General features: G+C 41.6%; 1 protein-coding gene across 1 annotated transcript in view; it reads right to left on the bottom strand.

The window, feature by feature from the left end:
- The window catches only part of LOC105388276 (protein furry), a 199,555-nt gene that overhangs the window by 48,551 nt on the left and 133,889 nt on the right, over positions 1–17,115 (bottom strand). The window contains exons 29-45 of the mRNA XM_048632507.1: positions 15,912–16,046; positions 14,515–14,706; positions 13,910–14,001; positions 13,086–13,206; positions 10,969–11,144; positions 9,937–10,053; positions 9,222–9,391; positions 7,147–7,248; positions 6,515–6,703; positions 5,848–6,014; positions 5,363–5,447; positions 4,908–5,078; positions 4,150–4,260; positions 3,666–3,772; positions 3,220–3,423; positions 880–1,077; positions 304–483 (exon numbers count right to left, since the gene is read on the bottom strand). Coding sequence (XP_048488464.1) covers positions 304–483; positions 880–1,077; positions 3,220–3,423; positions 3,666–3,772; positions 4,150–4,260; positions 4,908–5,078; positions 5,363–5,447; positions 5,848–6,014; positions 6,515–6,703; positions 7,147–7,248; positions 9,222–9,391; positions 9,937–10,053; positions 10,969–11,144; positions 13,086–13,206; positions 13,910–14,001; positions 14,515–14,706; positions 15,912–16,046 — 2,517 coding nt within the window. The remainder of the gene's footprint in view (positions 1–303; positions 484–879; positions 1,078–3,219; positions 3,424–3,665; positions 3,773–4,149; positions 4,261–4,907; positions 5,079–5,362; positions 5,448–5,847; positions 6,015–6,514; positions 6,704–7,146; positions 7,249–9,221; positions 9,392–9,936; positions 10,054–10,968; positions 11,145–13,085; positions 13,207–13,909; positions 14,002–14,514; positions 14,707–15,911; positions 16,047–17,115) is intronic.

Below are 17,115 nucleotides of genomic sequence, written 5' to 3'. Positions count from 1 at the left end.
TAGAATATAGTTAGTTGGAGAAAGTTAAGCGGTTAGCTAAGAGCCATCTCTTACAGGTGAAACGGCGGTTGTTTATGGAAATTAGGTTTTTAATGTTACTGTATTGTTCTTATTAATAAAATATGTGTTATATATGTTTCGTTCTATTGGCGGGACAATCGACTGTTGATAAACAGTCTTTGTAAGTGAATGTTACTTTGTGCAATATTTTTTTATTAATATACGGTTGGAATGGTATCTCTTTTGGATTACTATATCACTGTGCCAGCTATAATATGCTCTAATACAAGAGGAACAAGGTACCTTCTCCAGCACCTCGACGAGGAAAGCTAGCATCTGAAGGGACAGATGGCTGTAGGTGTCCCACAGGTACTTCACCACGCACTTGGTCCACTGGAAGCTCTCCTTGCTGAATGTGCGCCGACTGTACAGCGTCATCACTGTGCCGAGGTTCTCGAGCTTCTTGCTCTTTTCTGCCGTGAACTGGGGGAAGGAAAAGGTTTTAAGGTTTCATCGGATGTTTAAAAGCCCAAGGTAACGTACCATCTTCTTTGTCTTACTGTTATTTGTGTGAAATTATTAAACGTAAATAGTCATTGTATGTCAATTTGATCGTAAAAGACTATTAGTGCCATCGAACCTCAAAGGGGCCATAAAAACCGTTTTCCGGATTGGCATAGTTACGTGGTTCAAAGTATATCGCAATGTTAGCCCTTTTCTGATGCGACCTTTCAGAAACTCTGAGCATAGCTCCTTTTATAGAACCTCCTGTCTTCCGAATCGGTGGAACAATACATCCATCAGTGCAGTGTCTACATTTCTCTACCTTTCATCGCCAAATAACTATTAAAAATGTGTTAAATATTAAACCAAACTAACCTGAGCAATATGGCAAGCGGCGCGCACACACAACTCATTCCCTCCCTCATAGTGCAGCAGCATGTAGGGGAGTAGCGCCACCACCGTCATCGGGAACGCCACGGACTGCGTCGGGTCTATCACCGCCAGTTCTAGCAGCGGGATCATGTCTGCTAAGACCCCGACTACGGGTTCGTAGGTGTTTGGGTGCGTGCAGCCCTGGGGAAATAGGAGAAAGAAAGAAGAGTGGGGATTAAATAGGTAATTTAAAATAGACAACTGGTCAACAACAACAAACCAGTTGAAACTTTAAAACAAACGTTGACACGTTTATATGACATTGGGCAACGCCAAACTTCTGTTAAAAATGGTCTATATTATTATAATTACGCCCGTTGTGTCTCCTGGCTATACTAAAGAATTATATTATAAGTATTGGTAGGTATGGCAAATAACACAAAGTTTCTCAATTCCAAACCTTACCTGGAATTCAAAACTGCGTAGTATTCAAAGAAGTGGGGCAGAAAGAGGACATAAAAGATTACTTTAAAAAGAAAATATTTACTTGGCACAGTGTGGTGAAATTTCCAGTATTTTCAGTAAAAAGGAGGCCATGTAAAACACTTTAAAAATGAACCATTGTTATTTTCAAAGTATGGAGCAACTCTTGACGAACAACGCACCTTTGTTTTTAAAATTCTGTAGTCAAAGTTTGAGACGAAATTGTAACAATAAAATAAAATTGTAAAACATTATGGCCAGGGTGTGTATAGACAAGAGCGCTTTCTTTAGAATCACAATGTAATGTACCGTTGTTACGGATGCCTGACTATAATATGGAATGTCCGCCTTCTTTGGAACTACGACGGTTGAAATCGCGAATGCTCGAAGTCAGGCAAGTGAATGGTCCAGTGTGTACTTACCATAAGGACACAACAACAAACCATGTTGTTTACCTACTGAAAATAAACAATAATACAAAAACAAACTTTATCTGGATTCTTGTGTGGAAATTTTCCTTGTTTCACATTTTATTACAATTTTCAAAGAAAAAGAGTAAAGGCTGGAAAGTTTTAGAGCAAGCTTGGTACTGAATAAATAAGAGAACATTTTCTCAGTTGATCTTTTACTTATTTCTTCTTACACTTAATTATCCGAGAACCCTCTTAGCTAATACCCAGAACTCGAATGATACTTTGAAAAAATATAAACTGTAGAATATTTACCTAATCCTTTAAGACGACGACGGAAAATTTCCACGGCGAGCATATTTTCTATCATTTATTTTTTCAGATAATCTAGATATTCCTCTAATCCAACGTAATATTTTGCTCAACGGTCGTTTCGGTCACAACCTCAGACGCGTCGGGCGAAACATTCGTTGGACGAAACATTCTGTAGGCTGTAAGTCAAAGATGGCTTTACAATTTTTTGCCCCCGTTCTGCTCTATCGAATATGACACCGGTTATGTTTATGCATTTTTTTCATTTTACCTGGTTGAGCCTTTTTCAGGGTCTATCCATACCCAGGGGTCATACCTTAGAAAGCACCTGCAGCGGCTGCGGCGCCAAGTGCGCTTGCCGGGGTGCCTCGTTACGTCATACCTTGAAAGAAACAGTAGCCTGTCCCTGGCTCCGTGGCACGGGTCCGTTATCGACCTCTATAAACCAATTAATTCCCGGTGTCTATAGCGGTTCGCGATATACCGACGTGTATCTACCCGACCCGTGGTATATCTACCTCAATAACAGTCCCGTGCAACGTGGAAAGGCTGATGTCATATATATGTGCGATTCGCGATATAGCGACGTTTATCTACGTCGATAGCAATCCCGTGCAGCGCGCACAGGTTACCTTGAGCAGCAGCTGCAGCGGCTGCGGCGCCAGATGCGCCTGCGTCCGATCTAAACGCTCGCGAGCGTCGGGCCGGTCCAGCGGCAAACGAGCCATCACTCGCGACAGCAACCCCGTACAGTAGACCCATCAGCTCCCGGGGTGACGAGGTACCTTATACCTAAGAAACATCATACTGATCCTGGTCCTACGGTACGGGTGTGTTATCGACCTCTATAAACTCAAAGCACGGTATTTATAGCGATTCGCGATATAGCGACGTTTATCTACCCAACCCGTGGTTTTTATATCGATTAGCGATATAGCGACGTTTAACTACCAGACCCGTGGTTTTTATAGCGATTCGCGATATAGCGACGTTTATCTACATCGATAACAGTCCCGTGCAGCGTGAACAGGCTGATGCACGACTCCGTTATCGACTTCAATAAACTATGCCGTATGGCGAATCGCGATATAGTGACATCTATAACAGTCCCGTGCTTCGGGTTCAGATTCCGTCATACCTTGAGCAACAACTGTAGCGGCTGCGGCGCCAGGTGTGCCTGCGTGCGGTCCAGCCGCTCGCGAGCGTCGGGCCGGTCCAGCGGCAAACGAGCCATCACTCGCGACAGCAACCCAACTCCGAGAAGGAACTCGTGCTCGTAGTCGGATTCCAGGAGTGAGGCCCCCACCCAGAAGAGGGTCGCTAGGATGGTTAGCTTGTCGTCCTGGAATGAATAGGCTTGATTTAAAAAATAACACCAAATTAGAAATCGTGGTTAGGTACTCTTTGATTGGTAGATATTACCAACCATCATAAATAGAATATAATTTTGACAATTATAATAATTATGAAAGCCAATTAGTTATCGGTAAGAGTAAAAATTTTCTTTTTCATGTCCTACAAATGTAGGGAAAACAGGAAAAACTCGTTGGGAATGGAAGTGGTATATAAGTACATAAAATTTACCTGTGTAGCGCTGTCACCCAGTAGTTTCAGTGACTGGGCAGAGCGCGATCGACAGAGGTTGGAGCAAACGCCCTTCGCCGCTTCGCTGCAAGGCCTAGTGCGGGATTCTGCAATGAAATAGATTATTGTGTCACCGCTTATGTATAGAGTGCCATAAAACCATAGTTGGGCAGAGGGTAGACACAAAACTAGCCAGCTTTTCATCGGGACAGAGATTCAAAAAGAGAAAAATAAAATTTTAAAATAGGGTCTGACAGTGATCAGAATTGGACGGATGATAAATAGCATTATAATAGAAGTATAGGTCAGTGACGATACAGAGTTGTGTGATGATGTGGTGATCTACCATACGGCTTTACACGGGGTAGCTATAGGATTGTGAAGTTTGGTAGTCACTACTCTGGGTACTCGTGTGTCTACTGAAGGCCCTAAGTGTCATGAAAAGTAAGTAATTCCTTTTATAGATGTAAGAGTATGTACTAACCATGTTTGTCGCTAGGCGGGGTGCGGTTCTTGACACAGTAGGACACGGAATAGCTGGTGCTGCGAGTGTGGTTGGACGCGCAGCCGACGCACACTCCCGGGGAACGCTTGCCTGCAACACAACAGATACAGTTACCCTCTGTCTCACAATCAGAAGGGCTAGCACGGGGCGCATTTAAGACGTGACTAAAGTTATCCGTCGTGCTCCTTCTTGTACGTGTGCGTTGTGAGTGAGCGCAATGCAAAACTTCGTGCTAGTCCTTTTCTTTATCTTTTGAACCTCAACCAAACATAGATCATTAGGTATTATCTGAAATATTATAAAGGTTCTTACTGTAGAACTAGAAACATTCACTGAAACCGCATACAGTTTCATCAGAGGCCCGGCTGTAAAATGGATAGTGTTCATCTTGGACACGGTCCTTCGAGCCGGATCAGACGATCCTCAACAGTTATTATTATTCAACACACACACACACACACACGCACTCACGCCTTGTACTTATGTACTCCCTTGCGGGGTAGGCAGAGGTGCATTGCTGCACCCACTTTTCGCCAGAGTGTTATGTTAGTCCCAATGTAATAGGGGGCGGGCCTATTGCCATTTTACGGGCACATCCAAGACCTGAGAACAAATATCTGTGTTTAAACAAATATCTGCCCCAGCCGGGAATCGAACCCGGGACCATCGGCTCAGTAGTCAGGGTCACTAACCACTACGCCATTCGGTCGTCATTATTATTAAAATAAAGTACAAACCTGCAACAAAAGCGCTAGCCACGGGTTGCACTCCCTCCTTATTATTCAGGTTGGGCGTAGACTTGAATATATCCCTCATGTAGTCTAGAGGTCGGAAGTTGGACTCTAGCGAGTCGACCGCCGCTTCTAGTGTAAGTAGCAGCTCTGTGACGTAGCCTTGCATGTCTTCACCTGGGGAAAGAAATTGTGGATTAACATCTGTAACTATTGTGTTACACTTTTCCTACTCTGCTCCAATTCTTAGTATGAATTTAGTATGGATTATCCAGTCCGCTACCTTTAAATTTTATACCGAAACGTACCAATATAGCAACTTATCCAAGCCAAAGTTGACTCAGTCTCATTTAGGACCTCTTTTCTAGGACTTAAAAAAACGACATATTTTGCGCTAGTAAAACCCTTTCGACTTTTGCAAACACCCTATATAGTATAAAGATTATAATTTATGTACATACCTTGTTCTGCAACGGTCTCGACCAATCGCGACAGTATGTCCGACACCATGCGGCCCGTCATCGCGACGCCGATGGACCGGAATACCTGAGAAATATAACAACAGGGTTATGTCAAAATTATAGGTGATTTCAGGAGACACCTTGCAGCAATAGACGAATAGCCGTCAAACGACATAGCACGCATCAATGGCGTCACCGTCACCCCTCCTCTAAGTGGATTTTAAAAGTGTCTTCTGCGCTTTGTTCGCCTCTCTTTAAGCATCCTGTACGCATATAGACTGCTAACATGTTACGCTTCTTAATCTATAACATGTTATGCTTGTTTACCGGCAGTATTAAACGTTCTCACCTCCGTGTTTAAATACAACATCTTACCTGTGTTTATCTGCTGTACTGTCTTACACGTGATTGCATACTGTTACGCCTATTTAAAGAACCGTGTTCCTTGTGTTTACCTGCAACTGCAACACCTTAAACGTGTTTACCTGCAAGGACCTGCCGGCGTAGTGGCGGCTCGGGCAGGACAGGCCCAGCTGCAGGGCGGTCTGGGCCCAGCGCTCGCTGACCAGCGCGTGCGGCAGAGACTCGCGGAACACTAGCAGCACGTGGCGCACTAGTGTCGCCATCTGCTGGCAGCTGCGGAGCGTCCATACTGGGGGGAAGAGATGTGGGTTTAGTGAAAAGGAAGAAAAAAAACAGTGATTGTGCGTTGGATTGGGTGATAATGGGGGTCACATAAGTGACATGCTTTGAAGAAGCCGTTTTTGTACATCAAAATATAAACATAGTTCTTGATAAAACTAACGCAACCAGTGCCGTTTTATCCAGGAATTACGACACGGCAATCTATCAAGCCATCTTCCATCAAGAACCTAATAAACTTCTATAAAGATTGCCGTTCATCACGACCCATCACGTCCCCACTGCTGGGGCACGGGTCTCCTTCCAATAAAGGAATGGATTTTAGGCCTAGTCCAGATGAAGATTACCGTTAAGGGTTAGAATTACCCTACGGCTCAACTCTTTTTGCAGTGGAAGTCGGGCATTATAATCAACTACAACAATCGACCAATAACACTTTTCTCCACAACTAAACACTGACGGTATGGCTATGACTAAACAAAAGACTACACCCTAACCACAAACCCTCACCTTTAGCAGTAATATCCTCATAGTTCCACAGCGGCTGGTGCGGCGGCCTGTTCGCTATGTAGTGCACCAGCGACTTGATGACGTCAGCGACCGGCATGGCCGCCGGTTCCGTTTCCGCTTCCGCTTCGGTTTCGGTCTCGCCTTCGCTTGTGACGATCACTGGCAGGGATGGGTAGTTGTCCGCTTCCGCTGGTGGAATGGTGGGTTAGTTTAGTTTATGGTCATTCATGATTTTAAGTTCTATTTTCGAAAAGATGGCTTTGGAGTTTCTCGAATATAAAAGCCCTTATCGTTTACGAATGAGGAGTAGTTTATAGTTGACTTTCGTCAATAATGAGTTCAAGCAAGTTTTCTTTGGTAACGAGAGAAGTGTATTTACTTCAACACGACCCATCACCCATCACGTCCCCACTCCTGGGGCACGGGTCAAAGGAAGGGATTTATGCCTATTCTATTATTTATACTTATTCATAGAGAATGCTGAGTCAACCATGCATTTGTGGCCACAGAGGAATAAACCTGGTAGTGGATCAAGTGTGAGAGATTGCTGAAATCCCAGGTACGTATATCTTTGAAATATAACATTGGCAACATCAATGTGCATCGGTGGATTATACGAGTGGACTCCTTACCTTCAGGCGTGAGTTGCGGTTCCGAGTTCAGAGACTGCGTCTGCTGAGCCTTGCCCGCGTGGCCACCGCATTGCAGGTAGCTGTCAAACACTGGGTCCGGTTCTGTGGGTAGCAATAATTGTGATTTGAATAAAAGTATTGGTTATTGTTCTGATAAACGCATTACTAGCTAACTAGTGCCGAAATGCAATTAGATTTAAGATTTATTCATTAACATCGAACAAAGGCAAGGCTAGAACCAGAGCATTGTTTTGGAATTCCTACACAGTGTGCGTTTGAGGTCTTTTCAAAGCTTTTATGTATGTTCTTAGTTTTAGCTCAAACTTTTTATTCGTTCTAAATACAAGTTTTCGTTTACATACTAAATGATCACGAAAAAATGATTTTATTGTACCTCTGTGTTACTGATGTAAAACCACCTTCAGCCTGACAATGAGTTGGACTAGGGTTTGTCACTGTAGCGAGAGGATTATAGCCAGTCAGATAAGCTTTCAGCCAATTGTTTGATTATTATCATTGAATTGGAGTCATTACCATACATAATTCTATGAAATAGCGCGTTTATGTACGTGCTAATTACGAATTAAATTAATTTTACTTATATACATTCTATTATCTACCTAAATTAAATATTTTGTTTCCTTCTGAACTTCAAATATTTTTATTCAAACAAGTATCACTATTTACTTTCAGTGATAGAATATACGCAGGTAAAACTGCAGTAAAGTATTCCTACGGGAACGTGCCGGCCTTGATCCATTAAACGCTACACCACACGGCAATGGCCTAGATTGCCAGGTCACAACCTAGACCTGGTTCAATACAGCGATATTTAGTTCAGGACCTAGTGCTCCAATAATTATGAAAATTTCTTAACTTTAACTTAATGAAATAAATCTCACACCTATCATCAATAGTTTACGGTACAGCATTATAATATTACTCGTGATTGGAAAAAAAATGAAATCGTTAGATGTTAAAACAAAATTTAAAAAAACGAGTTATCATTTCATACTGTGTATCGGAAGGGTATCTCTCTATAAATCTACGAACTGACGAATGAGCAGCGCTCCAAATCTTCGGAAAAGCAAAACTGCATCGCTAACCACTTCTCTATCTTGTTGTATTAAGCGTGCCGAATGCATGATAATGGACAACATTTCATTTTCTTTACCCTTTATTTTTATTAGGTATTCGGAAAGTTTATTAAAAATTAGAGGACCCGTATTTTTTTATTTTGTATATACATTAATTTTTGCATGTTATTTTTAACTTTAAAGTTAATTATTTTAAAACCGGAACTGACTTCACATATTAGGCTCAATTTTTATTTTTGTCTTTTGCCTTAGTTTCAAAAAAAAACATAAATGACACTGACAAGTGACATTTAAACTTTGTTTACATTCCAACCCACAAATGGGTCATTTTCAAATGACTTTGATATTTCTGATGATACAAAGTACTTATAATGTAAAAAAATAGCATCAGAAACATTTTTAAACTGTGTAGGCGGTGGCATGCTCTGGGACATATTATATAGAGGTCATCTCTTAATACGTACTAACCATTTTATATGATAAATAAAAGAAATAGTCAGAAAGTGTCAGAACAGAATTTATGAAAATGACCCAAATAAACAACAACATCACGATAAAACGTCAACGTCAATCAAAAATTAAAGTGACAGTTACTTTGTTTTTAAATCTATAGGCTTTGATCATCAAAATGCATCGCACCTGATGCATGACGTCATCAGCACTTTTTTACTATTTTATGAATTTCTCGAAAATGATACATCCAAAAAATACAAAAACATTTTTTTTGTGGCCTTTAGAGCTAAATCTCGAAATGGTTTTCGATTTATACCAGCTTTAGTTTTTTGAAATGTTGTCCATTCTCGTTCAGATCAGATCAGCTCCGATCGGTTTGCCGACTAGCTAGGCGCCAAGCGCGCAATGCAACTGTTCTCAAAGATTCTAGAATTCGAAGATTCTACTCGCAAGGTGATTCGCTAGGCGCTAGGTGCTAAAACCTCCTGCCTTTGCGGACGTAGCCTGAGAAAATGACACACTCACCGGTAAAGTTATGCACAGTCAGCGGCAACTGCGGGGGCGGCACCGCGCTGCCTAATTGCGCCGCTCGGCTCGCCAGTAACACCCTGGCTACTGTGAGATGATCGTTGTGAGCGGCCACCGCCACTAGCAGGTTGAGCAGGAGTTGGCGGCAGTGCTGGTGGACTAGCCATCTGGAAGCGGAGATGGGGGGGTTAGATTGTTAAGAAAAGTAGGCAGAGGTTAAATAAGTACATAATAGGTATAGAAATGTTTAAATCTATAGGTATTTATAAAAGCGAAAGGTCACGTACACACTGACTCATCACAAAATCTCAGAAACTACAAGTGCTAGGAGTCTGAAATTTTGCATGGAGGTTCTTTTTAGGACATAGGTACTCACTAAGACGGGATTTTGGGAAATTCAATCCCTAAGGGAGTAAAAAAAATGCTCAGGGAGGGCTCAAGGGCAACAGCTAGAATAATATATTTCTAAGAAACGTTATAGACGGAACTATAATAACATCTCCAGTATACACATCACATGCAGGTTTCATAAATATTGCTATCTCTACTTCAATAATCGTTAACAAACCGAAAAGTACAATCTGCAAAGAAACTTGTCCCACAGTGACAATGCCACCTGACAGGAATCAGGTTTCTTTTCCCCAGGCTGGAGTAAGCGGCACGTGGATGGACCAGTCCAGCTGCACGCGGCCCCTGGAGCAGCAGCACTCACCTGGTGTGGTCCATGCCGAGGAACACAATGTGCAGCATGAGCGGCACGTGGATGGACCAGTCCAGCTCCACGCCGTCCAGCACCACGTCGCAGAGCAGCATCACCGCCACGTTGCATCTGGAATGAAGCATATTTTTTCCAATATAGTATTTTTTGTATTTTATAATCAAAAATCCCGGAAATCCCGTGGAAAACCAAAGCAAACATTTAAGGTACAGCGACGAACGCGGGATTAAAAATTTTAAACGATCACACGAATTTTCGATTCATGAAGTTTATATGTTTGTTCTGTAGGTCAACAGGGAAACAAGGAAATGTACATCACTTTTATTCCGGGAGCTAATTACCATGAGAAGTCAATTTCATGTACCATATTCTTAGATGTACTCGTACCTAAATTAGTTAGGGATGATGGCACATCCCTAATCTGGCTTAATCATAGATTAACAGCACGGATTAAGTCGTCATCTCGCGAACCCGCAAACCACAACAACCACCACAATTTCCGCCGGAATCATCTGATAACGCATGTCAATATCGCAATGTGACATGTTCCGTATTATCTTGTGTGTTGAATGTGTGGCCGGTTGATAATGCGAATGTTGCAGTGTTGATAACATAATACATAACGTGGACAATCGTTTGATGGTGGTTAATGTAATAGGTAATTTAGTTATTATCTACCGTACTTGGGTAACTTATATTTGGGTATTGATTGACGGATTATAAAAAATGGACGTATCATTGTTGTGACTTTGACAGTCGTAAGTTTTATACTTTTATGAGTTCAAAAGTAGCGGGTGGCACGGCTTATTTGCTGTCCAGCATAATATGTTGTTGTCTATTCTACAGCTCTACCCTTTCTTTTTAGGGTACCGTACCTCAAAATAATACCGATGTATTGCTAAGTCGTAGTATATATTCTTTAAATGGGTTGTAGATGAAGGCATTTCATGCAGTTTTTGTTGATATTTTTGTGAAAATTTAATCTACTTTGACATAAGAAAAAGCTAGTACAACAATCCAACTCACCGATGAAACCCAGATATAGGCTGCGTGGTGTCAGGCAGGTACTCAGTCAGCGGCGCGAAGTACCCCCCATACTCGGGCATGGGCAGCGGGCGCGGCTGTGGAGCCTCGAGCCGCGGGTCCAGCGGCGTGGCGGGGCCGCTGCTGAGGCCTGTTAGCAGCTCGGGACCTAGGCCCGTCTGGGGGGAATAAGAATAATATGGGTATCGGACAGCTGATACATCTATACAGATACATAGTAACACGGAAGACCGGAGTGCCTAAAAGTCCGTATTTAATCCAGTATATGCCTGTCTGTATAAATGCCCTGGCCGGGAACGGAACCTGGGAACTTTGGCATAGTTGTCAGGGCCTTAACCTAACCACTATACCATTCGATCGTCATGGATAAAGGTGATTTAGAGAGAAGGGTTGGTTGTTTGTGATTGTCTGTACTGAGAGTAGCAGTCAGAGACTGATTGTAGTTATAAGTAGCCCCAATACTCGGGCATGGGCAGCGGGCGCGGCTGGGGCGCCTCGAGCCGCGGGTCTAGAGGCGTGGCGGGGCCGCTGCTGAGGCCTGTTAGCAGCTCGGGACCCAGACCCGTCTGGGGGGGAAGATAGAGAGAAAGGTTGGTTGTTTGCGTTTGATGTAGGGGCAATGACAGAGGTAGAAACTACAGACCAAGCCAAACCCAAGCTAGACAGAGCCTGTAATACATGGATATCGGACAGCTGATAAATCTACACAAATACATAGTAACACGTAAAACCTGAGTACAAATAGGTATCTGTCCCTAAACAAATATGTTCCCCAGCCGGGAATAGAACCCGGGACCTCCGGCTTAGCAGTCAGGGTCACTAACCACTACAGCATTCGGTCATCTAGCGTCGAGAAAGATTGATTATGATGTACTAACAATAAAAGAGCGGTAGAATCTATATAGGAGGACACAGTTACAAGTAAGGAGGATAATCTCATAAATAAAAGAAGGGAAAAGTTATTAATGGAGTGAAAATAACAGCACCTGCATTACAAAGAAGTTCAGATATAAATAAATGCTAAAAATATATTTTTACGGGAAATTACAGAGTTAATTCACTGAAAGAACTACATAGGAAGTAGTTAGAACAGATAATATGAAAATGGTTAAATCTATCTTTTTCTAGACGCACTACAATATTAGACCCAGAAGTAACACAAAACATGGAACACAAACAGTTAGTCTGATAACGAAATACATAAATGAGAAAACATGCAGGACAGAATATATTGAGACCCCAAGTCCCAAACTGCAATCAAACCACGATGAAAGCAAAAAATAATATGGTGGTTAAAATTCGATTAGTACCTAATTCATTTTTTATATTCCCAAGTCAGATATGGGATGGGATAGGAAGTGCACGTTTTTTAAACATTAGTGTTTTGGACGATTACATCTTTATTCGATTAGACAAAGATAAAAGCCAAACATGCAGTATTTCTACCCTCTACCATCTTCACATATTTCTGTCTCAAACCATTCACTCACTTATTCATTCATTCTCTTACATATCTACTCTATTCTGCCTCATTCCCATTGCCTTACAGTCCTTATACCATACGAAGAATAACTTAACAAACTAAGAAATATACCGATTTAGGCCAGACAACATTGCCATACTTCTATCATGAGTCTCTATTGTTCTCCCTTCACATAACTTTTCACGTCATCACCAAGCATTATTACAAGATTTTGAGCAAACTTGATTCAGGTGTGTTTCTAAAATAGAGAGTCCAGCCGTTGTTCGCCAAAACGTTATGGATTCTTCCAATAACACATATCCGACTCATGCTAATAGTCTTATAATCTATCGTCAACCGATTAAAGAAGCCCATACTTTTCAGCCAAAATCGGCTTTACCTTTAGTGCTTATACTAGATTATAGTGAAACCAACTCATCTGACCCGCCAACAACCAACAACTACCATTAAAGATACACAAAAAAAGTACAAAAGGTCCCAATTTCGTCTATTACTCAGCGTTTAGAGAGTTTGTTTCACTATTCAAGTGAATCTAAACAATACCTTTTGACACTACAGTGTACCTTACAATTCCACACTAAAGCCATGCACATACATTACAATACATCAGTGTTACCGGTGTGGCGTCTCCATCAGACGATGGTATGGGTTCCTCAGACGCCGGCGGGGTGGGGCAAGGGGGTGCCGACGCCCTCTTATCAGTCACTCCTCGGCCAACCACCACGTCTTTGGCACCACTGGAAGAGAGCAAATCCATTTTGTCATTTTTTGTACATTTCTGTTAATGTGTGTGTAGTTTTTAATGTTATAGTAATGGTGTCAAGACAGACATAGGTATAAGATTCATATGAAACCTGTAGAACAATAAATAAACAAGCATGGCTGTAACGATACAGTTTAGGTGGCATAGTTATGTTTGTAAAATCATAGTAGTAATAGAAACAAAATCTAATTCAAAGTCTGCATTGCAACATACAGAAACAGCTGAACTCGGTTTTAACATAGAGGTTCGTAATAAGAAATACAGATGGCGTTACACTTCGAATGCTTCTATAGACCTACTCCACGCAATAGATGGCGATAGTGTCGCTATCAGAAGCTTTCGCAGTCATACAGCGTTTAGCATCCGAGTAAGACCGTACGCTGTCGTAACAACTTTCGTACGTAAACTTTTAGACGCATCTTTTATTTATGTTTTAGTTCATCTCTTATTGTATCAATAACTTGTATCATGGTTTTCTCTGTTCCAGAACACTGAATCGTCTTTGTTTACATCTTCAAAGTAAGTTTAAGGGTATCTTATAGGCTTTAAAGTCAGTCAGGTGGAGAAAGAGGAACACCAGGGACGTAAATCCACATCAGACTCTCGTATTGGTGATGATTAATGATCCCTAGTTCTTCCAACCTCACCTGACATGACAAATTTTATGGTCGACTTACGCGGCTTTGGCGGGATCTTCGCCGCTATGCCTCTTCGTGTGAATGGTCCCCTTCTCCACAGGAGCCAGCTCGCCAGTCCGACCTGTAGCGTCCTGGGGACATACAGCAACAGGTTTTATTGCACGCTGCGGTTATCGCAAACACACTAGTTTTTTAATAGAGAGGGTGTTTTAAAAGATTTCTTTTATATGTGACTTTTTTGCCCGGAATACCGTACTGCAATCAACAGTGCTGATGATTGTAGCATGGTTTTCCGTTGTAGTCGTAAATTCTAAAATAATCATGTTTTGATTGATGAAACTGAAATGATAACACCGTTTGCAAATAAGGCAAAAGAACCTGCACTCGGGAAGATTTACTCCAGGACAATCAGAATGATAGAATTTAACCAGCATTCACGAGACTGACACGTAAAAAGACGACGGTCTGCTTTGTTTGTCAACTGTCAAGCAGTGGAACAGTGCGGCACAGATCCGAAAATGATGACTGATGATGATGTCAAAGTCATATGTTTTGATTCATTGTATATATAAAATTTTCTGAAAAACTTTGTTTTTTACTGATTTTTTATGTCTTTTTCTTTCCCGTCTTCACGACCAACCCACCTGAGACCCAGTAGGCGGCTCATCGCTGTGCCCCGACGTGGCCTTCCTCATGGACGTCAGGCGGTAGAAGGGCGGAGTCTCGGTCCGCTCGATGAGGCAGTTCAGCGTCTCCACCGTCTGCAGCTCCGTCATCATCTCGTCTAGGAGACGCTCGGAGCGGGACCGGGCCAGGTATAGGACCACGCGTTTTGCCTGTAAATGTGGGTGCGGTTGTTGTTATTGGTGCAAAGAAAACGGGTATTCTATACGTGTTATATGATATGACCCACCCTTGGTGTTCTATGGCCTCCCAGTGAAGCAAAGGGTAAGCAGAACAGAAGAGCTAGTACGGGGCGCAATTAAGACGTGACAAAAGTTTTGCATCACGCTCACTCACATCGCGCATCTACAAGAGCGAGCGCGAAACACTTAATCGCCCCGTGCTAGCCATTCAGTTTTCTATCTCTGTCTGTCGAAACGGTTATATTGCGAAGTAATTTCGTAACAGTAACATGGTAAAGGGCAAATGGAATATGATGGATGATACTTTGTAATAAGCTACTTTGTAGTAAGTACCTCTTGAGAATATTTTCGTAGCGAAATGGTGGAAAATTTACAAATTATTTAGTTAACTTCTCGCAACTCGTTTGAAGTAGCTATTCAATTCCAAGATTTATAGAGATAATAACATTACTGACTCTATTTAGTGGCGGTTACTAAGCTGGCAGATTTCGATTATATCAAGAATCCAGACTAAAGGGATTAATTAACATTTCGAATGCCATTATTTCCCAAGCCTCGCTTGGATATTGAAGTATATTTTTCTTTACTTATACAATTACACAGATTAACCACCTTAGCTTAGTTAAGATACTTAACTATATCTGTACTTCAGAGGTAGACAGTAGTAATAAGTTACTTTTTTGAGCGTCTTATTTTTACACTTATGTGATAAAGCTCATTCACGCAATCTCAATAGGTAGAGTAAAAAAAAGTTTTTCTTAAAAAGTGGACTTATTATTACTGAGGTACAATATATCTACGCCAAAATTCATAATTTTATCATTGGAAAAGACTTTAAGTCACTGTGTCATTGGTATTGTAGGTAGAATGCCGTGGAAATAGTATTATGTCTCTACCGCAAATGGAACATACTCCACGGCTACGGATTAGGTCACATAGGGCAGAAGAACAACTTTAGTGGTACTCACATAGTGCAAGTAGTGGTACTCACATAGTGCAAGTAGTGGTACTCACATAGTGCAAGTAGTGGTACTCACATAGTGCAAGTAGTGGTACTCACATAGGGCAAGTAGTGGTACTCACATAGGGCAAGTAGTGGTAATCACATAGTGCAAGTAGTGGTATTCACATTGTGCAAGTAGTGGTACTCACATAGTGCAAGTAGTGGTACTCACATAGGGCAGCAGCTCGTTGGGCGCCATGCCTGAGATGATGACGAGGTAGCGGATGATGACCTTAAGGTTGTTCGGCCAGCACATACACAGCGTCGACCACAGCTCCTCGATCTCTTTCGGGTGGTTGTCCGAGAACTGCGGATGGATAGATACAGGAGTTTGTTTAAAATCGTCTTGAAGACTCTAAGGTCCCTACTTGATGTTTCTGATGTCTGTCTAGACAAAGTGTAGGTTAACTAATTAATTAGATATCAAGATGCTGTTGTCGTGTTCGAAAGCGAAAACTACCGAGTAGGTAGGGGGTATTACTTTTGGGTATAGCTTGTTTTATATAATCCAAGCTATCTATTAGTTCGTTTTTTTTCTCAACCTCTTGTGTCCCACTACTAGGCAAAGGTCTCTACCTGAATTTTCCACTTATCGCTTTCTTGGTTAGTTAGTTAGTTACGTACGAACGAAAAGTAAGAGTAGTTGAAACAATGCACCCGAAAATCCCGGAAATTCGGGAGCGTGAATGTTGACATTTTATAGCGGGTATTTTCATAACCTGCTGCCGCTACACGGGTTCGTTGTCGACGTATTTGGTGTATACCTACGATATACCTACCATGCACAAATATATATGTACCTACGTATTGCAATAATCGGGGCCTCATTCGAAAACTTAATGATTTAATTTATGCTTTCGTACTATCCTAACATAGGCTACTTTTTATCCCGAAATTCCCACGGAAAAACTTTTTATGGCGAAGCGAAGCTCGCGGGAACAGCTAGTTTTCTTAATAAAAAGAGTCGATAGTAACCGAATGAAAATGTTTTATGTTTGCATTAAATAAAATATAAAATTTAATATGTAATATATCTTCTAATTTACCTCTGCCTAGTGGCGCCTCTAATCGCTACAACGTTATATTTTATTAATTAGAAGGGAATCGTAACTGAGAACAATGTGGAGTACTGTTTGTGGCAACTTCGTAATTGGCTAATTAAATAAGACTTATGTACAACTAGCTGAGGCGGGGTAGATAGGCACTTTATTAGGTACTGATGGTACTTCATACAAATAATTTGTATACGACTAATTACACATTTAAGCATACTTTTCAATGGACAACATTTCAAAAAACTAAAGCTGCTATAAATCGAAAACCATTTCGAGATTTAGCTCTAAAAGCCACAAAAAAAATGTTTTTGTATTTTTTGG

The sequence above is a fragment of the Plutella xylostella genome, chromosome Z (assembly GCF_932276165.1).
Source record: "Plutella xylostella chromosome Z, ilPluXylo3.1, whole genome shotgun sequence".
In the NCBI taxonomy this organism is placed as follows: Eukaryota; Metazoa; Arthropoda; class Insecta; order Lepidoptera; family Plutellidae; genus Plutella; species Plutella xylostella.
This window is presented reverse-complemented; position numbering and strand designations above follow the sequence as displayed.